This window comes from Suricata suricatta, chromosome 14, assembly GCF_006229205.1.
Source record: "Suricata suricatta isolate VVHF042 chromosome 14, meerkat_22Aug2017_6uvM2_HiC, whole genome shotgun sequence".
Taxonomy (NCBI): domain Eukaryota; kingdom Metazoa; phylum Chordata; class Mammalia; order Carnivora; family Herpestidae; genus Suricata; species Suricata suricatta.
Genome location: NC_043713.1, coordinates 85,025,388 through 85,051,007, shown reverse-complemented (window position 1 = coordinate 85,051,007; position 25,620 = coordinate 85,025,388). Strand labels below are relative to the sequence as shown.

The 25,620-nt window shown below is 51.4% G+C and overlaps 1 protein-coding gene across 1 annotated transcript in view; it reads right to left on the bottom strand.

Moving 5' to 3' along the window:
• TMEM132B (transmembrane protein 132B) overlaps window positions 1-25,377 on the bottom strand; it is a 289,917-nt gene extending 264,540 nt beyond the window's left edge. Inside the window, exon 1 of the mRNA XM_029922313.1 lies at window positions 25,351-25,377. Coding sequence (XP_029778173.1) covers window positions 25,351-25,357 — 7 coding nt within the window. The 5' untranslated portion in view covers window positions 25,358-25,377. The remainder of the gene's footprint in view (window positions 1-25,350) is intronic.
• Window positions 25,378-25,620: the final 243 nt, after the last annotated feature.

Genomic DNA, 25,620 nt, shown 5'->3' with positions numbered 1-25,620 from the left:
AAATAAAAACCACACTGAGATACCACCTCACACCAGTCAGAGTGGCTAAAATGAACAAATCAAGAGACTATAGATGCTGGCGAGGGTGTGGAGAGATGGGCACCCTCCTACACTGTTGGTGGGAATGTAAACTGGTGCCGCCGATCTGGAAAACAGTGTGGAGGTTCCTCAAAAAACTATCAATAGAACTTGCCTATGACCCAGCAATAGCACTGCTAGGAATCTACCCAAGGGATACAGAAGTGCTGATGCATAGGGGCACATGTACCCCAATGTTCATAGTGGCACTGTCAACAAGAGCCAAAACACGGAAAGAGCCTAAATGTCCATCACCTGATGAATGGATCAAGAAGCTGTGGTATATACACAATGGAGTACTATATGGCAATGAAAAAGAATGAAATATGGCCATTTGTAGGAAAGTGGATGGACCTCGGGGGTGTCATGCTAAACGAAATAAGTCAGGCGGAGAAGGACAGACACCATATGTTTGCACTCATAGGTCTAACAGGAGAACAGGAGAAACCTAATGGATGACCAGGGGGAGGGGAAGAGGGAAAGAGTTGGGGAGAGAGAGGGACGCAAAACCTGAGAGACTATTGAATACTGAAAACGAACTGAGGGTTGAAGGGGGAAGGGGGGAAAGGAGGTGGTGGTGATGGAGGAGGGCACTTGTGGGGAAGGGCACTGGGTGTTGTATGGAAACCAATTTGACAATAAACTATTAAAAATAATAATAAATCAAAATAATTTCCCCATAAAAAAATTTTTTTAAATACAAAATATGCTCCAACTAAAAAAAAAAATTTTTTAACCTAAAAAAAATCCCTGGCATTTATTTTCTCATTTCTGGAAGTCCCAAAGCGAGATGGCAGCATCTTCTGTCTCGGGAGCTCCAGGGGAGAACATGGCCCGTGTTGTTCGCTTACTCCCGATGTCGTCCATCCTAGGCCCCTGGGCTTGTGGCCCCTCATTCCCACGGAACTCTGACTCCTTCACACGACATCCTCCCTGCGCTCCCCTCCTCTGCTTACAGTGAGCCTGGCCGCAGGCATTAGGGTTTGGACTTATCTCTTGGGGGGAGACACAATTCAACCCACACTGCCCACAGACCTAGTTCAGGGTTTTCCAGTTTACAAGCTCTAGGTTAAAATCTGGGGGCTTGGGGGCACGTGAGTGGCTCAGTCAGCTAAGCAACCAACTACTGATCTCGGCTCAGGTCGTGATCTCATAGTTTACGAGTTCCAGCCCCGCATCGGGCTCTGTGCTGACAGCTCAGAGCCTGGAGCCGCTTCCGATTCTGTGTCTCCCTCTCTCTCTGCCTCTTCCCCACTTGTCCTCTCCCTCCCTCCCTCTCTCTCTCTCTCAAAAATAAACACTTAAAAAATAATGAATTTTAAAAAACCTAATGTGGTAAAAGATGACTTTACTAGAACCCTAAATAGTGCCAGACTGCACCCATTTCCAGATTTAAACACCACACAAGCCTTTCAGAAGGCAGGCCGACATCCCCAGCTCTCTGACAGTCATTCCCGCGCCAGCTGTCAGGGGACACACCACCGCTTCTGTTTATTTGACAGCTGCACCAAAGGTCAGGTCAAGGCCAAGGACGCAGCCAGCACTGCCTCACAGACAGGCAGCCCCCAAAGGCATGAGGGACTCACTCGCGTCTCTCCAGGTCTCCCCGCTGAGAGAAAACATCTCATTCCCAGCTCCGGCCCAGCCACTCAGCCTTGACTAAGACCCCCAGGAGCCTTGAGACGCCCAGAATCGAGCACAGCCCAGGGCCAGCACGTCAGAGTTCCCGTCTAATGATCATTACAACAAAGTCTGAGACAAGCAGTTCATTTCACCTGATGGTTTCATTCTAATTAGCCAAATGGCCAAAATGACTGTGCGCAATCCGGGCCACTGCGATCAGACCCACAGTCTGATCTAAACGGCGGCAAATGCTGCGAGAAGCCAGCGTGGCCGCGACAGCTGCTGCCACCGGCTGGAGTCCGCTGACCCCAGCGAGGTCAGAGCAGAAGCCGGAGGAGCCCTCTCGGTTCTGAGGATGAGGTTTTTTTCTCTTCTCCTTCATCTTTTATTCAAACATCCAACAGATGCAAAGTCTGCAGTCAAATAAAGGAATGAATGAATAAGAGTCACCACCAGGGCACCACTTTCTTACCTTGTTTCCGTCGCATTAATGGCCAGAGTCAGGACCCTGTGGTGCCCCGGGACAGCCTTCCATTTTCATTAATATTTATCTTTAAAAGAATTTTCCAGCCCAAGGGTGTCAAGAGTGCAAAGTAACAGAAGTGCGGTAATCCCCGAGGCTGGGAGGCAGGACACGCTGAACCCACCAACGCGGCTCCTGCCGGCTGCCCGGCCATCTGTTCGACTCCTACTCATCCTACAAAGCCCACTTCCAAGTTCTCTTTCGTCTGGCAAACTTCACTCAACTTCTCCAGGCAACGCAAGTCTCCTGAATAATCCGATGTCCCTCCTGTCCAGCCACATCACATCACCCCAGTTCATTCCTTTCATTTCTTCCAGAAAGCATGTCCCTCACAAGGGCAAGGAACGCAGCTGCTTTATCTTCTTAGCCACCGCCACCAGGCCCAGCACACAGCGGGCTCCACCAAACATTTCCTGGACCAATGAGCCTGGACAAAACTCGGCGTGAGTCTCTGAGAGAAGTGTGAAGACAAGGAAAACTTGGGAAGAGCTCAACTGAAGGAAGCAAGAACCCCCCACCAAGGGCTGACAAAGTAGGACTAAATGGGAAAAGGGAGGGCCCACAAACACGTCCCACGAATGCAGAGTACAGGGTCGGCTTTGTGAGCTGGGGGAGCTGGAGTCGATGTACTCCACGAAGGGGGCGAAGACCCGGCTGAGGCTGCAGGTCGGCGGGGTCCGGGAAGGGCGATGCAGAGGCAGGGGAAAGCGGCAGTGAGAAGAGACGGTGCTGCTCGGTGTGGGGGGTCTTTGGACGCCTGCGACATGATCTACAATGACATACACATATTTGATCTTCTTCCTTATTTCTGCACGGAGCTCCTAAAGCCCTTGTAATTTTTTTAAGCTTACTTATTTATTTTGAGACGAGAGAGAGAGAGAGAGAGTGCAAGTCAGGGAGGGGAAGAGACAGAGACTCCAAGCAGGCTTTGCACTGCCACTGCAGAGCCCGGCGCGGGGATTGAACCCACAAACTATGAGATCATGACCGGAGCCGAAGTCCTATGCCTAACCCACTGAGCCACCCGGCGCCCCCAGCCCTTGGATTTCTTGAGCGCTAAGAGCGTAAAGGTGAGAGTCTCCTTAAAGAAGACAAGCCCTTTCAGCCACACCTGTGTTTATGTTCATGAGGTGGAAAGCCCTAGAACCACCACTGGAGGGGGGCTGGTTGCCAAGGGAACCAACCAAGGGATCTGAGGTTGGCCCCTCCAGCCCCACGGCTGACCCCCCCTCCCCCCAGGAGAGAGAGGCCGGAGGTTGGGTTCATCTCCAGGGGCCAATGAGTTCATCTGTATCTACATAATGAAGCCTCCATAAAACCGCAAACGGACAGAGTTCAGAGACCTTCCAGGTTGATGAATACATGGAGGTCCAGCGGGAGAACGCCAGCTGGGGTCTGAAGGCCCCTGCCCCTCCCCCTCCCTGCAGACCCCGCCCCCTGCGCCCCTCCCACCCGCGGTCCTGATCTGTTCCGCACTCGCCACTGGCAGGCTAATCAGCAAACCGGCTGGCTGAGTTCCGGGAGCCATTCTAGCCGACGCTGGAACCCAGGGAGGGGGTCGGGGAAACCTCCAATCTAGAGCCCATCCGAAGCACTGGGACCACCGGGGTTTCGGACTGGCACCTGAAGTGGGGACAGTCTTGTGGGGCTGAGTCCTTAACCCATGGGATCTGACGCCACCTCCGGGTGGGCAGGGTCAGAACGGAGTTCAAGTGCAGGATACCCAGAGGGTGTCAGAGAGTCGGCTGGTGGGGGAAAGCCCCAGACATCAGGTGTCAGCAGTGCTCTGGAAGGCGGGGCACTGGGGGGGAGGGGGCTCAGTCGATTGAGCGTCCAACTTCAGCTCAGGTCATGATCTCACGGTTCATGAGTTCGAGCCCCCCGTCAGGCTCCGTGCTGACAGCTCAGAGCCTGGAGCCTACTTGGGATTCTGTGTCTCCCTCTCTCTGCCCCTTTCCTCCCTCAAAAATAAATAAATATATTTTTTAAATTTAGAAGTGTTCTGGAAGTAGAGCACGAAGGAAAAGAAAAACAGGAGGTTTTCCTTCTCAACACCTATAAGTGCCCCCCCTTCCCACTCACACTTTCAACCAAGACAGACAAGGAGTCAAGCTGTTAGATCCTTTTCTGTTCACAGGCAGGCGAAGGGCACCGGAGCCCCAGGGCGGGGCCAGCTAGCGACTGTCGTGGGCAACACTGGAGACGCACGCTGACAGTGAGAGCGCCTTCTGCACCCATGAGACCGGTAAAACTCGCACAGGCCGGCACCAAGCGTTGCCGGGGACACAGAGCTAGCGGACACCTCCACGTGGACGGTGGGGGCCAACCGTGCGCAGCCACCCTGGAAAACAATTCGGCATCACCCGCTCAAGCTGAAGAAGCAGCGAACGCACGACTCAGCGATTCTAGACACAGAGCCGAGAGAAGGCGCACGGGTGATACACACAAAAATGTCCACGGTGGCTTCGTCCCCTGGAGCAAAAAGCAAGAAGCCATGAGAAGGTCTGCCAGCAGCAAAATGGACGCGTTGGATATACCAGGCCCCGGGGAATAGTACACAGCACTGCACAAGGATGCACCACCGCGACCCTCAGTGACCTGGGTGAAGTTCCCCATAGCGAGGACTTCCTGAGCGAGAAGGGACAGCAGAGAACACACAGGGCACCAGAAGCAGTGTGTCCACGAGGGCTGCAAACACGGAAGGAAGGAGAAATAACATTTGCAGAGAGGTCCGCTGGGTGGGGGGCGGGGCAGGGGAGACGGAAACAGACGGGGGAGAAACACAGCGGAGGCTTAGGAGGAGAGCGGGCACACCAACTGGAATATGCTTTTGAGCGCGCAAAGGGCTGTAATTAAGATTTCGTTAAGACCAGAGAGAGCTGGCAGTGCCTGGGGAAATCAAGAGATACTGTCACCCTTTAACCGTGTGCGGTAGGTATGGCGGTATTTCCTGCAAATAATTTATACACGATTCTGTGTGTGTCCCGGGGCATCAGGAAACACACGCACGCACAAACAGGCATCGAGACCGACATCTTCCCAAATGTTCTGTGGCAGAGAGCATCTCCCGATGAGGTCGCCCGTGACCCACCTGACCCTGAGCATCTGGCTGCATTTGAGCTAAGAGTGACATTCAAATGCAAACAGATGAACCACACTCTGTTCAGAACACTCTGGAAATAGAAATGCCAACATCTGCAGCAGGGACGGGTAATGACCCACCAGGCAAGGCCACGACGTTAAATTAATCCTTAATGTGTTGGAGGGCTTTTTTCCTTTCATTGGGTCATTTAATAATGTGGCGAATGACTTCTTCCCTCAGCCTTCGGCTCCCCATCGCCATGGAGACACGATTGTGAATCAGCTATCATAAATAAAAATAATCCAACTGCACACACCCGCGCCACATGCCACTTGCACGTGATGCCAACTCAGTTTTTTTTTCGCATGCCCAGAACTCACGGAGGCTCAAGCAGCACAGGACACCTGGATGCGATGTGGTGCCTTTTCACAGACAGGTGTGCGTCCATTGGGCAGGCCTTCCTCTGACCAACCACCGGACCAAAGAGGGAACGGTCTCCCCGAATGGGAATATCCCTGCTGGAAAACAGGGGAACCTTACTCATCGATGGCTGTGGTGTTGAAATAAACCCGCGCCCCCATGCGGTCCCCCAAAAGTACGCAAGAAGGCTTCCTGCCAGCACCCAACTCTCTTTCGGGCGGGCATCGGTGTCCTCCCAAATCTGCCCTCCCTGGCTCTTACCAAGGCCCCACCACCAGTGCAGAGGGCTATTTATCAAAGTTTTTCAGGAACAGGGAATCCCACAATTAGAAAGTCACTCCCTTCTTATGACACGATCCTTCTCCTCAAGGGAGAAAGCCTCCTGTGAATGAGTCTCTAACACTTGGCTCGTCACCCTTGCTCACCAAGAAACAGCACAGCACGCCCCTGTCTGAAAGATTTTGGCAAGCAACCACATCTAGCTGGGATTTAAGACCACTGTTTTGTGGTCATTGCCCTTGTTTTGAAGGTTTTCATCTTTTTATGGGAAGTCACGCTGGCTTTCTGCTTGGGATGGAGACTGCTTTTAAAATACACGTATTTACATAAAACCCGTGCATCTGCTTTAAAATGGCATATTAAATTTAAAAACAGCACAGGGATACCCCAAACAACAACAAGGGAAAAAATTGCAAAGGTTATACGTCAAAGACCAAAGTCTGAGAAACACAGCCTCCTCGGGGCACCCTCTGTCCTTCCTATCTAGCCCCCTGCTAGCTGAGCACCCAGTAGGTCTGCAGCTCAAGACTTGAAAATAAAAAGGAGGACTAGAGACAGCTCGGGAGAGGCTGAGCAGCAGCTCCAGGGGGGTCTCTTACCGCTTCACTCTGACCAACTTTTAAACTTTTTTCACTGCGAGCTGATGGGCTGAGTGGCTGCGTATGGCCATGGCTGCAGCCACGGCACCACCAGCAGACCCTCCACACGTCTCTGCCCCCAGCCCTAACAGCCACACCTGCGGCAGACCTCACCAATCTGTCACCCACCATGCCGGTATGGACGTGAGTATTTCTCACACTCTGAAATGTGTTCACATAATGTGGAGTGAAAACAGCTGTTTTTAGTGACGGTACCGCAGTTCTGTATTTTTGCTGTGGATGACCACACAACCTTTTTTGGAAAGAGGTGACACATAAACACTTTAATAAGGAGAGAAAACAGCCTTAGTCACCACTAATCAGAGCTCCATGGACGCTGAGAAGGTAATTTGGAGACTATCAAGTTGACTTTGTTTTGAGTTTATAGTAGCCACTATTGTTGAAGGTGCGGTTAGTTATAAAGAAGAAAAAACACATTGTTGGTGGATGTCAACAGGTATCTTTCTAAAAATTAATTTGGCAACATGTATTGAAAGACTGAAAAATAATTATACCCTTAACCTAGGGACTATATTCCTATGAATCTATAAGCAACACTCAGAGACACAAGACAATTCATCACAATCAGCCCATGGCAGTGAGTAAAAGCCCACAACAACCTAAGTGGTCAAAAACACGGGTTGGCTAAGTTTTGAAGGGTATGCCCCTGCACAGTAGTCTGCAGCCTTCGAAAATCATTCTTGAAGAATATTTAAAGACAAATGACAATGTTATAAACCTCATGAAAAGTGAAAAAAATCAAGGTATAAACCTTTACCTAAAGGATAATCCTCTCAGCCTGTGTGTGCATGTGTGCATGTGTGTGTGTGTGTGTGTGTGTGTATTTACATGAGATTGGAGAGAATACATTAATGGCGACTTTGCCTGGATGACTTTTATTTTTACTTTTTATAGTTTTCTATATTCTCTACATTTTCTTTTTCTTCTTTCTTTTGTTCTTTTCTTATTTTGAGAGAGAGGGGGCATGAGTGGGGGAGGCAGCAAGAAGGAGAGAGAGAATCTCAAGCAGGTTCCACGCCCAACACAGAGCCCAAAAGTCCAACTCGGGGCCCAAACAGCTGTGAGATCATGACCTGAGCCCCATTCAAGAGTAGGGCACTTAACCGACTAGCCACCCACGTGCCCCTCTCTAAATTTTCAATATTAGTTTCAAAACCAGGATTGGGAGGAAGAATGTTTTCTAAAAATTTTAGCTTTAATATTCACCAAGTTTGTTTTATATTTGGGGGGAAATAGCTTAAGTTTGTGGATATTTTTCATTGAAAGCAAAAGAGATAGTAAGAACTGAAAAGAACATGCTTTGCAAAGGCCCAGCACCTTGGCCGCCAACACACCCAAGAGCCAGGGGGAGGCAGTGCCCCACTTTGAGTCCCACTAACTTGTTAACTGACTCTTGCACTGAGCTCCCTCTTCTGTAAATCTGTGTGGAGCCTTGGGTACCAGCAGCAACTGAGAGCAGTTCTAACAGAATCACACACTGGCCTTTCAGCCCCCCAGCAATAAAGCATGAGCTCAGAACAGCACCCCAACTGTAGGAGAGGCTCGGCATGAGCTCTAACACCCTCTCTCACCCAAGAATCAAGGGCACACCCTGGAAAGCTACCTGGGATCAGAGATTCCATCCACTCCGCAGAGACTTACTGACACCAACCATCTGCAGGGTCCTGGAAACACAGCAATGAACAGGACAGACACAGCTTCATCCCCGCTGTCACAGAGCACACGGTCCAGTTGAGCAGAAGGACCACTGAACAAGAAATAATGATCGAGTATGTGCCTTTGGAGCCTGTGCTGGAAGGGCCTCGCCGATCTAATTCTCAGCAGAAAACCGAAGGATGACTTGGCATGGCCGGGGGCAGGATGGGGAAGAAGACTCTGGACAAGAGTAAACAGGATGTGTGGAGGGCACGGGAAGAAGTGAAGTTCTGCATGGGTGTGGCTCCGAGGGGATACAGGCAGGAGAGCGGAGAAGACAAGGACCAGCTCCCAAGGGCAGAGAAGTTTGAAAGGAGGAAGTGACTCCAGTCACTCCCAACGTCTGCAAGGTCGGAGTGGACTTGGAAGGAGATGCTAGCGTCCATCCGTGGACAGACCCTCCCTCAGGACCTCGCCTGAGTCCGTCTGCTGCCTCGAGCCGGCACTGGGAAGACGGACCACTGTGCCTGTCAGAACCGTGTCCAAAGTAAGAGTGAGCAGGTCTCAAACAGGGTCTGAGCGGCTCCCTGTGAGCACGCGCGTCCGTAAGCACCTTGGACAGCTACACCGGCTGGGCTTTTACATCCGCTCACCTGAGCTCCGGGCCACCGAGAACGACAGGTCCCTAACCCAGGGACAAATAAAGACTATGGCGGGCGGCTTCCACTACTTATTCTCCAACATCCTCTCGACAATAATCAGCCCCTCTCTTGCGGGGGTAGGGTGGAGGCTCATGACCACTACAAATAAAAACTACATTTCCCAGGTTCCTCTGCAGCCAAGGGAGGCGTATACTCCCCATCCCGCATCCTCGCAGCCGCAGGTGACCACACAGGTCGTGTGATGTGACAGACCCCAGTGGCATCGCGGATCCCTCGCTGGCCAGTGTCTCAGAAGAGGCTCTTTCGGGCCATTCTGCACATGCGCGAAACTGCACGTGGAAGGGAACTAGCGACCTGGGAGCAGCCCTCAACCAGCGGGGCAAATTCTGCCCTCTCCTGCATCTCAGGCAAACGGCACCAAGGTGTCCCTGACCCTGCTCTCAGAAGTCATCTCCGCAGCGCTGAGCCCCACTTGCTCGCAGTGGTGGCCATCGGCTCTCCCCTCCCCCCCGTTCCCTCTTCCCAGGTACCTCAGCTTCCCCCGAATCCATTCCCAAAACACATCACCTGCTCCTCAGTCCTTCTGTCGGGTTCTGCGTTCAAGGGGAAGCCACGTTAACATGACTACATCCTGGAAATGGGACAGGAGGGAAGGTCTGCAAGCAAGTTCTTAAAAAGTGATGGACAAACGGCCTTTCCCGGTCCTGCAGCCCAGAATATGGGGGTGACGGCTGGGGCTCGGACCAGGAAGAGAGACCCATCCCTTAGGAACGGTGGTTAACAGAAAGGAGCCTGATGGCTGTGCAGCGTGGAGCCGCTGTGCCCGTTCTGGAGGCTTATTTATGCCCTTTTATATGAGAGAGAAATACACTTCTACGGTGTTTAAACCACTGTTACTAAGGCTTCGGTTATCTGTGGCCAAACCACACCCCTGCTAACGCATACAATGTAAATGATCATGCACCACACTGGGCCCTAACGGCTCGGGGGAAATTGAAGGTGACAGGACAATCCCCAGACACCTGGATTTCTCATTTTGTTTAAACAAGAAGTACATTCTAATTCGTGTTGGGTCAGGACACAACACATCCTGTCCCGAGCTCCGCTGACAAGCGACTGGGCTGAGAATCCTCAGGACACAGGTAAGAGCTAATTACAAGGCTCCGGTCCCGATGCAGCTCCCAACATCTCTCTCTAATCTTCAAGACAAATGTCATTTAAACAGCGTCTCTCTACCAGGAACCAGAAAGGCTGCCTGCCTCACTTCCCAAAGGCCCTGCATTTGTCCCCCCTGCTTTCTGCAGCCAGGAAATCGCTCTGGAGGAAGCTGAGCGGCAGGGGGCCCCTCCAACTTACTGGAATTCTAACATTCAGTGGCGCCTGGGCCCCTAGTCACCCACTTCAGCAGCGCAGGCGCTCAGGTGATGAGGCCAACACAGATCCTGGCTCAGCCTGTTCTGTGAACGGCAAACAGGTGTGGATAAAATCAGAGGGCCTTGGAGCCCGAGATCCTGCAGAAGACGGCTTTGCTTCAAGACTGTTCTTATTAAGCCAGAGACAAACAGCAGCTCCAACAAAGAACCAAATGAATTGCATAAATTGGTGAAATACATTGCAACTTGCTGGTTAGTAAGTTGGAGACTCCTCTGAACAGCCCGGAAGGGCAGGAACTAGCAGCGTGGGAAGATTGCCAGGGAAACAAAACACGCGCAGCCAGACGCAGAAATGGACGCAGATCCTGCCTGCAAACTGCTATCATCGGCGTGACTCTTGGCACACTCTCCTGGCCTCTCTGGACCCCACTAATCTTGCTGGGTTTGCGATCTTAGCTTTATTTATTAAGTAAAACATTTACTTGGTTCAAACTTCAAAAGATACAAGATCCTCGAGTAAAACATCTCCCTCCACTAACTACTGTCTGACAGCCACGAGAATTTCCAGAGGCAAGCAGTTACCATTTCTTATGAAACTTCCAGAAATATTGCATGCATACAGAAGCATGCATGTACAACATACACACCTCTATATATTTTTCCCTTTGTTTTTAACACAAATAGCTACATACTGTACCCCCTGCTCTGTGTTCTATGTCTTGTTTTGGTTTGGTTTTCATTTAGCAACATCCCATGGTTACAGTCAATAGAGAGAGTGTTTTCACCCTTGTTTTTTTATGTTTTTATTTATTTCTGAAAGAGATAGAGCATGAGTGGGGGAGGGGCAGAGAGTAAGGGAGACAAAGAATCTGAAGCAGGTTCCAGGCTCCAAGATGTCAGCACAGAGCCTGACGTGGGGCTCCAACTCATGAACCATGAGATCATGACCCGAGCTGAAGTTGGAGGCTTAACCCACTGAGCCCCCCAGGTGCCCCTCACTCTTTTTATGCTGTGTATCATTTCATTGCATGCACGCACCGAAATTTGCTTAAGTAGTCCCTCCCACTGGACATTCAGGTGGCTTCTAGCCATTTGCTACTGCAGGACTGCAATGAGTCACCTCCTACATCAGTTACTGTACGTCTGTACACTCTCTCTGAATGATATCTTCCCAGGAGAGGAATTGATCGGGAATTGATCGGTCCAAGAGTATGCACACTTGTCATTTGGATAGACAATATCAAACTGCCCTTTCTTAGAAAGTGAACCATTGCGGCCATCACCGGTGTGTAAAAGTCTCAAGTGCCCCACGTACGGAGCTGATGGTCCCAGGGTGTCCCCAGGCTCTCCCGCTCCAGATGACAGTGCTGTCTGGACTTGGCATCGCCGTGGCGGAAATCCTAAATCGGAGGCCGGGAGGCCAAATATGCCTTGCATACCTATATTGATTGGTCAACACAGCAGTCCTTAAATTGAACTAAGATTGAAAAATCAAACAACTTCTCATTTAAAAACAAAAATCTGATGTCTGCCATCTCTTGAAAACTCACACCTGTTAACTCTAAGCTTGAATTCCCGCAGGGCAAAGAGCAGCACAGCTGGTCGGCCGGCCCCACCCCCACCCCAGGATGGCCACCACGCCCGACTGCATCCCTAACCACACGTGCAAGTCCCAGTCCCCTCTCACCGTCCCCCCATAGAGCACTTTCATTACAGAAACACTCCTCGATACCCGTGCGCTGACAGAAAGAGCGAGAGAAAGAGGGGAGGACAGAAAATGGTTAATCCCAGTTTCTTTTCTCCCTTCTTCCCTTTGGCAACAGAGCCCCTCAAGCTTGGGCCATGAAACTGCCTTCCCCAGTCTCCCTGCAGCCAACCGAGGCCACGGGACTCAGGTCCGGGCGCTGGAACACAAGTTGAGGTGATGTGCATAATTCCCAGAACACACCCTTTGAAAAGGAATTTCCCACACTCCACTCCCCATTTCTTGTCCCCTTCCTGCATGGAATGTCAGGGGGCGGGGGGCAGGGGGGACGAGGCAAACCCCACCACGAGATACAGACCCCATCCTGGCGGATGCCGGAACAGAGATAGGAAACCCTTGGATCCCAGGATGACCTCAAAGGTCAGAGCAATTGTCTGCCCAGGACCTCCTGCCTACATGAGGATGGTTAAAAAATTCTATCTTGTTTGAGCCACGGGACTTGAAGTGTCCATGATTTTGGCAGCTTTATTCCCAAAGACGAGAGAAAGCATGTTTCCTTGGGAACAGGTGGGATATTCCAGAGCACTGAGCATGCAAATACCCAGCCTGCTTCACCATGTATGTTGCCTGCCTGGCCTCTGCAGGCCCCTGGGTTCGTAGGGCGTCTGTCCGTCCCCAGGCCTGTTCACAGGTTTCCTCGCGTGTGGGCCTCACGAGGTAGGCCGTTCCAAGTGCCATATGCATATTCGATTGCAAATCAAATGACCACTTCCAAAAAGAAAAGACTGATTAGATCATTCACATTGACACAACCAATGAGCTACTGGTATTTAGACACAGAGCCCTACCTAATTCACCCTAACACTAAAATAAAATCCAAATATCAAATATTTTAATAAGATGTCATAGAGGGGCACCTAGTAGCTCAATCAGTTAAGTGTCCAACTCTTGGTTTGGACTCAGGTCATTATCTCATGGTTTGTAGGTTTGGGCCCCACATTGGGCTCTATGCTGACAGTGCAGAGCCTGATTGGAATTCTCTCTCTCCCTCTCTGTCTCTGCCCCTCCCCTATTCTCTCTCTCTCTCTCTCTCAAAATAAATAAAGTAAAAACTGGGGCACCTGAGTGGCTCAGTCAGCTGAGCATCCTACTTCAGCTCAGGTCATGATCTCACAGCTCGTGAGTTCAAGCCCTGCATCCGGCTCTGTGCTGACAGCTCAGAGCCTGGAGCCTGCTTCAGATTCAGTGTCTTCCTCTCTCTGCCCTCCCTCCACTTGCACTGTCTTGCTCTCTCTCAAAAATAAATATACATTAAATTTTTTTTAATAAAAGTAAAAACATAATTAGCTCACAAGATCATAGTTTGCAAACCTCTGCTCTACAGCAGAGTATGGATGGGCCACGGCTATGAGGGGGTAACGCTGTGGGTGGTCCCACACACACAAGGTTGAGGGAGAGAGGCCCTACTACATGAGTTCATGTATATGAAGTTCAAAAACAGGCAAAATTCATTGCTGCTGTTCAAAATCAGAATAGTGGTCACGTGGGGTCACAGCACCTGGGGCCGGGGACAGGGCATTGCAGTGGTTAGGAGCAGGCTGCAGAGGTTTGTGGGAGCTGGACACATCCACGTGTCACTTTGTACACATTATAGAGCTGTGTGCTTGTGATCCATGCATTCTGTATACATATTATAACTCAACAACAACAACAACACCAATAATAACACATCTCACAGGGAAGGATGTGAGTTCGGATGTGCGTGCATGTGGGGACACAAGGGAAAAGGACCTGAAAGAACCAAGACACCATAAGTGGCTATCTCTATGATTTTGAGTGTTGGATGATGTTTGTTTGCTTCTTTGTACTTTGCTGCAGTTTCTAAATTTCTACAATGAAGGCAAATGGCCTTTACAATCAAAGGGGGGAAAAGAGACTGGAAGATAAATTAGGCCATTTAACACTGTGTTTTGAGAAGTAGGTGTGCACTTCTGACTAAAAAGGTGCTTGGTCCCCGGCAAGTGTGCACTGGCTCTCACCGCTTCCCTCTCCTTGTCCCTCAGACCCCCAGACCCTGGCTGGGAATGACTGACAACCGTCCAATGAGCTCACTCCCCGCGTACTCCTGCACCGCTCGCTCGGGCAGTGTGTGTGGAGCGTGGCCATGCCCCAGCTTGGGGAAAGCTGCTGCATCAAGACCCCGACATCAGCATCCACCATCAGAGCCCTCCCCTGGCACTTGCGGACGTGCACCTAGCTCCTGGGCCTGGCACCCCACCTGCGAGAACGGTCCCCCTTGCTTGGCACGGACCCCTCCTGACTGCAACAGCCCCACTAGAGCCTCAGACACTCACCAACTCCTCAGGGCCCCAACTAACATGGCAGACAGAATAATGGCCCCCAAAATGCCCACATTCTAATCCCCAGAACCTGTGAATGTTACTATATAGGGCAAAAGGGATTTTACAGATGTGGTTAAAGTTAAGGGTTTTTGAGATGGAAAGATTACCCTGGATTAACCAGGAGTACCCAGGGGTCCTTCCGAGAGGGAGGCAGGAGGGCCAGAGTCTGAGAGATGTGAGGATGGAAGCAGACGTCAGAGTGATGGGCTCTCAAGATGGAGGAATGAGCCAGGAGCCAAGAAAAATGCAGGGAAGCAGATTCTTCCCTGGAGCCTATAAGAGGCATGAATGCAGCCTTGCTGACATTTTGATTTTAGCTCTTATGACCCATTTCAGACTTCTGACCCCCAGACTGTTGACAATGAAATTATACTCTGTTAAGGCACTAAGTTAGTGATACTTTGTTACAGCAGGTAGAAGAAACTGATGCACGAGACAAGGGTCCCCAAACAGCAGCACTCAGGGCCACATCTGGGGCAAACCTACCCCACAATTCTCTGGGAACCGTGCCATCTCTCCATAAAACAACATACACCCACAAATTCGCATCCAGATTATATGTCCCAGGCCACCTCTTGTATTTGGAAGGGACAGCAAAATCCCTTTCGGTCTGACTTCTGGTTTGGAGGCTGTCTTTGTACCCACATCTCAGATGCATACCGGCTTCTAAAACTGTCCTGAAACCATTCATTCCTTCTTTCTTGCCGTAACTATTGATTGACCAGGAACTAAGGGTCAGGAACTGTTCTAGGTGCTGAAGTTACACAGAGAACAAAGCACCCCCCCCCCAGTGCCAGGCACTAAGTACTTTTACACATAAGAACTTACCACTGATCTCTGAAGGGTAAGTGTTGCCATTTTTACACCTATTGCACACGTGAGGGAAACTGAGGCCCAGAGAGGTTAGAGAGCGTGCCTAATGTCCCAAGCAGTCTGCTTTCATTCCCCTCTCTGCACTGTCCGGCAGGTAAGGACGTGATCACACCAGCTTTTCATTCCTCTCTGTGCTGCCTTCTGCGTTAAGTGACACAGAGGATACAGAGATATGATAGCAGGGAAATCTGACTTCAAACTGGGGAGATGAGTGTCCCCACAGATGTAAAACTGCCACCCTCAATACCACGGGATAATACACAGGAGCGAGCTCAGTTGTTTAGCTGAGGAGAGAAGGGAAGAATAGTTCTAAGTGGAAAACTGCTGGGTAAAAGCTTCCCCCTGCTGTGAGCCATTCAATTCGCTCATTAAGGATGAAACAGACTCCAATCCACTCCATCCCCAAGGGGCGCAGAGACCAGTTTACTGCATCTGGGGGCACCAGACACTGCAAGGGGCTTCCCAACAGACCGTCTGCCTCCAAGGGCTCCTCCCTGACCCCTTGGCTGGACGCAGGGGTCAGAAAGTCAAATGCCTGCAGGGACCAGACAGCAACAGTACATGAACAGAGGCGGCCAACGCACTTTGCCTGTGTATTAAGTATGCAGGAATGATCTTCACTCCTACAAAGATGTTCTCTTCTGTCGTTCTCAAAGCACACAACCCTCTGGGATTATCTCCCTTTTTTTTTTTTTACAGTGTCTGAGAATTTCTGTCCACCATAAGGAAAACCATACTTCCAGGAGGATTATAAATGGTAGTAACCGACAGCCTGGGTGTGTGTATACAAAAGGAGATGATGAAACGCACAGCAAAGTGGCCCCGTCTGAAGGGGGCACGTGCTCATCAGCTTCATTCCAAGAGTCCATGTCCAATGGGCATGCGGGGCCAATGTTTCCAGCCACCTCTGTTTCAAGACAGACCAAAAATCAAGATGCTTATAAGCAACAGTCCAATGTTTCATGTTGGCTCCTATTTTTCCCAGGTGCTCCTTGAGCAAAACAAAATATATGTGCTGGCCAGATTCAGCCCAAGGAGCATCATTTTGCATCCTTTGCTTGGGAGAAACAAGGGCTATGATGACAGAAACAAATTCCAGTGCCTAGGAGCACAGAGGACTCCCCCTCCCTGGCCTCCTGGTTTGACAAATCCTCCATTCAGTCTATCTGAAACCGTTACATTTCCCTGTAATGTCATGCTCTCAATAAAATCCATTGGTTAACCACATAGCTGGTGAGGACTTGGTTTTCCAACTGTCATGGAGCCCTACACACCAATAAACTCAGATAATATCAGGGTCTAGAAATCATAGTCATGGTACACATGAGTTCACCTCTTCGCCAACTATCACCACTAAGCAGCATTTCTATCTTTCGGCTGATGATTAAAGTCTGCTCCGCCAGACCTTAGATCGGACCGTGATGTTAGAACGCCAGAGTCCATCTGGTGCAAGGCCCCATTCTAAGCACTGGGCAAGAAGCAAGAGGAAGGTCATACTGCCCGTTGGCTCATGGACATTGATACGTCATTCTGGGAAGAATCACTCCGAATTTTCTGGAAGTCAGTCCACAGTGACCTGAGAAGGTATTTCTTTTATATGCCCTTCTATTGTTTTTACAGAAAAAGAAACAGAAAATGGGCAATCAAAACAGTCAGAGAACTTAAGACCCATCCTCGCCTTAAAATACCTGGGCCACAAACCTCTCACTGGGACTAGGTCTTAGTGTTCTCCCGAGAAACAGAACCAGAAGGAGACATACAGATATGCAGACAGGGATTTATCATAAGAGGCTGGCTCACATGATTATAGAGGCTGAGCAGGTCCACAATCTGCCACCAGCAAGCCAGAGCCCAGGGAAGTCGGTGGATGGTTCTGGTCCAAGCCCACAGGCCTGGGAACCCGGGGAGCCAAAGCTGTACTTCCCAGTCTGGACGTTCCAGCTCAAGCGGGATGGGGGGGTGGGGGGGGGTCCTGTTCAGGCCCTTGAAGGATGAAATGGTCCCTGCCCACACTGGGGAGGGCAGTCTTTACTCAGTTCACCCATTCAGATGTTAATCTCTTCTGGAATCACTCTCACAGACGCATCTGAAAATAATGTTTTACCACCTAATCAGGGCACCCCACAGCCTCAGTCAAGGTGAAGCATAAAATTAGCCATCCCAGGAAACAGCAGGTAGAAATCACAAGTTTCACAAAGTTGCCAAAAAGAAGACATTCAGCCAAAGCAAACATTTTGCTTCCGGAAGTGAGGTATGCAAACTACTCTTAGTAGAGAAGGCTGGCTAGGTGAGACACAACATTTTAGGTCAGAAACAAGAGAAATTTTTAACCCTTACATTTATTGTAATAGGAGTTAGAAAGAAACAGAACTGACGTAACAAACGAGAGGAACAAACCAGTAAGATTTACAACTCTGGGCAAAGCTAAACGTGGCACTTAAGTTTCCAAACAAGAAGGCCCACGTAAAGGTAAATGTTAAGAAGACGTAGCAACGTCAGTACGTGCTGACAAGCGGTTGGGAAGGAGCCACAGTGTGGGGAATCCCTGGATGCAACCCGAGGAAGGAGGCAATTCCCAGACCCAACAGGACTTCCGGTTCCCTCCATCTTGACCTCAAACTTTTTAGTTGGGCCTTTCTTCCCATCTTGTCTCTTGGTTGAGATGGAAGACCTCGAGGGCAAAGCATCCCCCGATGGTCTGAGCTCCTCAGGCAACAAGGAGCTCTCTGAGCCAGCAAGACCCCACCGGTGACGGACCCCACAACCGGGACTGACCTGAGCTTCACGCACCCACCTCTGTCCCGCATTTCCCTTATGGAAACCTGGAGTATTTTCAGCATTTTGGAGAAAGCCTTTGAGATGCTAGTCTGCCGCCTCCCCAGGGTTGGCCTCCCGAAATAAGTTCCTTTTTAGTTTTGTCAGCACTCACTTCCCTGCCTTTGGGTTTTATCAGAGGCAAGTGGCCGAGCCTGCTCTGTCTGGGACCCCCCACCCCGAGTCAGGTGCCCCTGGACCCCTGTGTGTGTCCCAGCTACAAGACCAACACTCACTCTAAAGGAACCGTAGCATCTAGCACGAGGCTTGCGCAAAGCAGAAATCCAGGAAGTACCGACCAACGGGTAAACGCATGATGGCAAATGAACCAAACAAAACACATCCCTGGACACCAACATCCACTCTGATCTCTATCGTGGCTCTGTTCTGGTTAACTCCATGCCTTCCATGGGCGTCAACATTTTCTACCAAATCAGCCTGCATCCACAGCTCATTCGCGAGCAAACCGTAATTCCTGTGGCTCCAAGAAATCCTTCCTAAGGACAGTGGCCAGAAGCCACAAGACAGCTGGACACGCCCGTCCTTTCTGATAACATTCTGATTCTAAGTCTCAGCTCCCACCAGTCTGCGTGTTCTCATAAATCAAATGGAACCTGGACCACAGTGACACGTCCTCGTGGGCTGCCTTCCCCCCTAAACAAGCGAGATTTATACCTTCCCAGGCCTATTATCCAGGCACATCTATCTTTATTTCTGTGCGTAAGTAATGGACGCCACGCTACTGCCGGGGAGTCCCAGGGGATTAATTACAGGAGCCATTTACGAGGGGTTCCTTAGGCTCGGTTCACTCCTGATCCTTGGAGTATTTTTCAAAGTGAGGAAAGAGAATTTCATTTAAAAGACCAATGGCCCGTACAAGCAGCATCATTACTGGCTCCAATTCGACCCTATGACAAATTTCCATTGTCCAGAAGGTTGCCGACATTCTTGCGCTTTTCTCTAATTACTTCATCTTGACAATTACTGCAGCCACAAATGTCAAAATCCAGGAGACGCGCTCTGCCCGGCAGCCCCGGGCCTAGGAGATGAGCCCACTCTGACACACACCATTCACTCAGCGCATTTTCACCTGACACCGTGTTTTATGCCGTGCACTCCGGTTCCAAGAGGGACAAGGAATCCATTCTCATGGAGCTTTAATGTAGCGGGGAAACAGAGCATCGGCGAGTGGAAAATTAAGACCATTTCAGTGGTGGCTGGCCGGCTCAGGGGCAGAGGTGTCAGGGTTGTGAGCTCAAGCCCCGTGTTGGGTGTACAAAAGTAAATAAGATGGTTTCAGAAAGCGGATAATTTCAGTAAGTGGACTGCAAAGGGGGCAGTGACACAGGACCAGAAGTGACTGGACAGAGCGAGGGGAAGCAAGCGCACTGGCGAGGCAGGGACTTTGCCTGTGGCCTTCTCTCTGCATGGGGCACTGTCTGCAGTCACCCTACGGCACACAGCAGGCACCCAGTCCAGATGACCGGGGCCGATGGGTCCCCCAATGGGTCCGTGCCGTACCATCCCCTTGGTGAGGGTACGAGTATGTCCCGGGGCCCGACCGAGTCCTCCCCCCGGCTGCTGCCAAGGTGGGCTCCGCCCCGTTCGGAACCCAAGCTAAACATCACCTGCTGGAGAAGTGCTGACCACCCAACCATCTAAAGCCGCACCACTTCCCCGTCACTGTCTTTCCACTTCCTGTTGCATCACCTACACACTGTTTTCCAACGCTGGCGGCGACACCGTTTCCCCCGTGCCCGCCTACAGCGTGATCTTGTCGCTCCTTCCGCCGAGGGGGCGGGGGGGGGGGGGGCGGTGTCTGTGTCTGCCCCTCCCCTTCAAGCTGGGTGGGCTTGTGTCTGCTTCAGCCACACAGTGCAGGACAAGGGAGGCTGTGTGACCTTGGAGGTGGGCTCCTAAAGCCCACACCTGCAGCTTCTCACAGTCCTGAAGACCAGGACTGCCAGCTGGAGCATCTCCACGCAGCCTCTGCCTGCGATGGGGCTTCCTCACGACACGCCGTCCTCCGGACGTGTGAGTGAGCAAGCCGTCGGCGATCCCTGCCCCAGCCATCGAGTCACCTCTCGGCCGAGGCCACAGACGCGGTGGGACGGAACAGTCACTCCCACTGTGCGCTGCGGAGGTTCCCAACCTGCAGGAGCTGGCAACGTGGCGCAGTGGCTGTGGCTAAGGCTCCGAGTGGGGGGTGATTTCTTATGGAGCAAGCGTCCCTGGAACACCGCACTTACCGCTACGTGAAATCACCTCTTTTATTTGCTGGTTCTCTGCCTGTGCCCTGAGTGCAACATTCCAGGCCACGGGAACGGTGCGCTTCTTGCACATGCCCTTGAACAGTGTCCGGCACACACAGGCTCTCGGTACCTATTTCTCGAACAACTTAAGAGGGAAACAGTGGCCAACACAGGCCAAACACAGTTTGAAAACCATAGTATGAACGTCCTACAGCCGCGGGGACAAACTGTGGCAAGACAAACTCGGTGGCTGAAAATAACACACGGTTATTTCCTAACTCCAAAGGCAAAAAGCCCCAAATTAGCATCACTGCCTCGAAATCAAGCTGTGAGCAGGGCCCCACTCCCTCCAGAGGCGAGAAAATCCGTCTGATTTCACATGGCCGTGTGCGCTCCTTGGCTGGTGGCCACGACCCCCCGGCCCAACCTCCGGGGTCACACGGTCTTCTCTTCTGTGCCCCACCTCCCTCGGCCTCCCTCCTCTAGGGGCCCTGGTGCTGGGACGGAGGACGCACCCACATGACCCGGGGTAACCTCCCCATCTCGAAATCCTCAGCTGGCTCCATCTGTAAAGGCCTTGTCGGAAGGACCATCCACAGGCCCCAGGGACTAGAAGCACCTCAGGAGGGAGACGGATCATCCAGCTCCCCCACGACACCCGAGGAAGCAGATCCAGCGCCCCCTGGAGCACTCGCATGCCCCCCAGCCCCACACCTGCTGGCTGATGCCACGCCCAGAAACACGGAACCCTGTGTGTGTGCAGAAGCAAGTGCAGAGACCATGCAGTTCGGAGGAAGGCCAGCTTGGCGGCTTATTCTCCCTCCGCTGACTTTGGCGAAAATGGGGAGCCTCTGGGTATAAAATGCACAAGTATCAGCTTGAGCCATGTGAAACTGGGCCATTTGACCAATTTTGTACCTACAAACACCAGTTTCTAACCAACCCCAGGCCTCAAGACGGCAAAGATCTCCAACGTCTGCCCCAAACACCTCTTGTCAGAACGACTGCCAAGAAGCAGAAATCCCTGCAAAAGCGTGTCCTGTTCTGTCCCCTGGTCGCCCTTAGGAGGAGAGAAAAGTTGCCCAGAAGAGGTGAAACAAAAGTAAACGATCAGGTCCTCCATAGCTCTGGGCTGGCCATACCTTCTAGCTGCCTGGACCTTCACCTTCACTTTTGGAAAAGTTCGAGCGTGTCATCCCCCAACAGGGGGGAGGGTGCGGGTCTGCTGTGAAGCACCAGGTAGGAAATATTTTAGGCTTTGCATGTCACATCCGTTCAACTCTGCCCAGACAGCCAGGAAAGCAACTGCAGATAATATGTAAATGAAGGGATGTGGAGGTGTTCCAATAAAACTTTATTTGCAAAAACAGGCAGGGGGCCAGATTAGGCTCAAAGCTCGGAGATTTGCCAACCTCAGCCCTAAGTCAAAGTTCTTGTCTTCCAACATATCTGACAGACAATAAAACCTAAACACTAGCTTTGCAGCAACCCCACAGGCTGGACCTTCCTTAAATCACAGGTGATGCTTTTGCATTTCTTTCCGTGAGGTTGTATTAAATAGACGTGAATCCTAGGGATTGAGACACCCCCTCTTTCAGAGACTCCATTGTGATTTCCAACCACCTCCCTGTTTCTAGGAGGGCTGTCAGAGCAGAGAGAGCAGCGAACTCCTGAGATTGGCCTCCGCCTCCTCTCAGGGGAAGCTAATCATTTCTCAGCCGCAGCCAGATCTTCGGGGCCTGATGACAGGTGCCAGGACACGAATGAACCGACTGACCCAGAACCACTTCTGTGAAATCCAGGAGAGGGGAAATGTAAATGCAGCTTTAACACACACACACACACACACACGCACACGCACACGCACGCACGCACACGCGCGCGCACACATCCCCGGATGATTTAAAACTCCGTGATTAAGGTTGACAACAGACGCCTAAAACAGAGCCCCAGTGAATCTGCTAATTGTTCCCGATCAGAGACAAGTCCCATCACATTCACTACCGGTCGCTGTGACAACTTCAAGCAGAACACATGCTTCCAGAACCATCTTTTCATCTTTACTTGTTGAAAGATGTTATTTTTCCCTCAGACAGATCGACTCTCAGGAACATCTTGACTCACCTGCGTTCAGACCGCTTTGTAAGGTGGAATTGAGAAAAATAACACAAAAAGGGAAAGGAAGCAAAAGGGTGAGCCCTCGCTCCAGGCCCCGGTCCCTGTCGGCCAGCCTCCAAGTCCAGACTCCAGAAAGTGCACAAGGTGGACTGTTTTCACTAATTGTCCAACAAGAAAAGACCCTTTAATATCATGAAGCTGAACCTCAGGGAGCAATTATTAGGAGATAAAAAGAAAAGGCATCTGCATGCGGAGGATAAATTTGCACACTTTTCCATTTCATTAGGACAGTCTTCTGTGGGTTTTTGACAGTCACCTTGAACAGAATTAGAGAGAGAACGGATCCTTGCCTACGGCGCACAGCACAGCCACGCCGCCCCCGTGGGCAACTGTGGCTTGACTGCCTACGCGCACACGGTCGCACACTCCCACTCCCACACCCCATCACTCACACGCACCCACACGCTCACACCCACAGCCGAGCTCAGCCGCCAGCCCCCTCTGGCAGCCGCCCCCGCGGTTCTGAGCTGGGGCTGGGGAGGGGGCGCCAGGGTCTCCCTAAGCCGCCCCTCGGTGCCACCCACAGCTTTGGGTCTCGCCCCTTCTCCCCTAAATGACTTGTGCTTCTTCTCGCTCCTCCCCTTCACCTGTTTCCCTCAAGACCCGCAGCGACAAGGAGAACACAGAGGTGTAGGAGGGCCACGCCACAAGCCCGCGCCCAGGTCAGACGCGGGCACGGCCAGGTCAACCCTGCCCCGCCGCTTCCTGGCTGGGTGACCTTGAGAGCAATCTTTTACCTTTCTGGGGCTCTAGAACGGAGAGAATAATTCAACCCTAGGAGGGTACTGTGAGGGGAGAGAAAAGGAGGCGATGTACGAAATGTGCTTGGCACCACGATGGATAAGTCGTCGTTGCCGTTATGAATATCTGAGGAGCACACTTTGGACAAGAAACCATCCACTCTGAGAGGGACTGAGCGCAGGGCCCGGCTCACGGCGAACGGTCCATAAACGTGGTGAATGGCCACGCTTCAGCTGGGTCACGGCCGCCCTAAGAAGATGGGTGATTCTGCCTGGGAGTACAGGGTCAGAGGTGGCCCTGCCAGACGGCCATTTCCTCTGCCACGCTCCTTGGCGATGACAGATGGATCCTTCAAACTCGGCTCACATTCCCATCTCCCAGGGGAGGCAGTGGCTCCCTCCGAGTCCACGGGGCTCAGACACAGAGCCGGCGGGAGCTGCTTTCATCTTCTGGTTAACCCCGCTGAGTACTCACGGATGTCACTACTTTTACAACCGTACCCGGGGCTGGGATGGGATAACACAGTTTAAGAAAATTGGAGAGGCGCCTGGGTGACTCAGTCGGTTAAGCTTCCAACTTCGGCTCAGGTCACAATCTCACAGTTTGTTAGTTCGAGTCCCACGTCAGCCTCTGTGCTGACAGTTCAGAGCCTGGAGCCTGCTTTGGATTCTGTGTCTCCCTCTCTCTCTGCCCCTCCCCACTCACACTCTGTCTGTCTGTCTGTCTCTCTCTCTCTCAAAAATAAATAATAAACATTAAAAAATGAAAAAATTTTAAAAAGACTATTTTGACTAATGAAGGCGTTTCCTGGGGGGCGCCCAGGGCAGAGGAGGACCTTGGGACCTCACTGTTTGGGACACAGGTGGAAGGGCTGCGAACATCAAGCCAGGAGGCACATCTGGGGGAGATGCGGGTCATCAGCAATGGGCAGGTGCATCTCTGTGAGCCTCTGTGGGAGGCTAGATCACCCCAAAACAAAGTTCAGCTCCACAGAGTCATATGGACAAGTCTTGGGGCTCCAGGCCATTCTGAACAGCAGTTCTTTGAGACTTTAAACCATTCTGGCAATCCTGGGAGTCACAGATATGATCCTACCGTGGAGTCCGCCAGCTCTGTGCTGGCGCCATCTTTGTTCTGTGCCACCGGGCCTTGGCCACAGCTGATGGCACCAGCTGACCAGACAGCTGACTCCAGGTGGGCCAATCAGATTCCCTCTCCCAGGCCTGCGGCACTGAGAAGCAGAGACTGTGTGGCTCTCTGCGGAAGGCTAGAACAGAAATGCCTAAGAGAAGAAGCTAGGAGGTGACCACATCCCACCATGGGGACTGGAGAGCATTCCCTAGAGAGAAGAGAAGAGGAAAGCAAGTGTGCAGAGAGAAGCAAGGCAAAGAGACAAGGGATTCTGGCGATTTCCCGTTTCCCGACTCTGGTCCCTTCCTGAGGTCCAGCTGACTGCAGTCTACCCTGTGGTTTTCCAAGACTTGTTTTGGTTTGCCTTGGTTTCCATTCCTTTCCACCCAAGAGAATCTCTTCCAACTGTGGCCAGACAATGGTGGGGAAGCACATCTCATTAGGCAGTGGGGGCACCAGCCTTCAGAACGCCTCTCTGTAAGAAGGCCACACACATAAATCTCCTCAATTACACAGGAGGTTGAATTCAGCGTGTCTTAGAAACCCTCCCATTTCCAAAATTTAGAAAACTTGAGGTCATGTATAAAGACTTTAGATCAGGGCCACCTGGCCGGCTCGGTCAGTACAACACACAGCTCTTGAGCGTGGGGTCTTGAGTTCAAGGCCCACACGGGGCACAGAGATCACATACATACGTACATACATACACACAGGTCTTGGACCAGATGTGGTCTCTAGATGTGTTCTGACTGTTGTTGTTATCCTGTTGTTTTGCCCACCTATTTCTTTAATTGGAACTGTGAATATAATAAAATGAGGAGGTTCCTCATTAAAATCCAAAGGTATGGCCAGCCTTGGAAAAACAGGTCTGACCCCATCAGGCCCATATTCCCACATGGATCGAATCGGCCAGGGCTGACCTGTCATGATCTCCTGTATCTGGAGCGTGAAGACAGCAGTTTGCCACAAGCCTCTCCGTCCCCTGTTGCCCCATCAGCCTGCGTCTGGGGATCAGCCCCCTGCCGTGCTGGCAGTGCTGATCTTCCTCTAGTCCCATTCCCTGTGCCCAAGTTCCTATCAAAAAAAGAATTAAAAGATAAGCAGAGTACAGCCAATTTCTTACACCGAGCCTGATCTCCAGTAAGCCCTCATTCCCCAAGCCCTGTGGGGAGTGCTGTTTGCAATCCCCG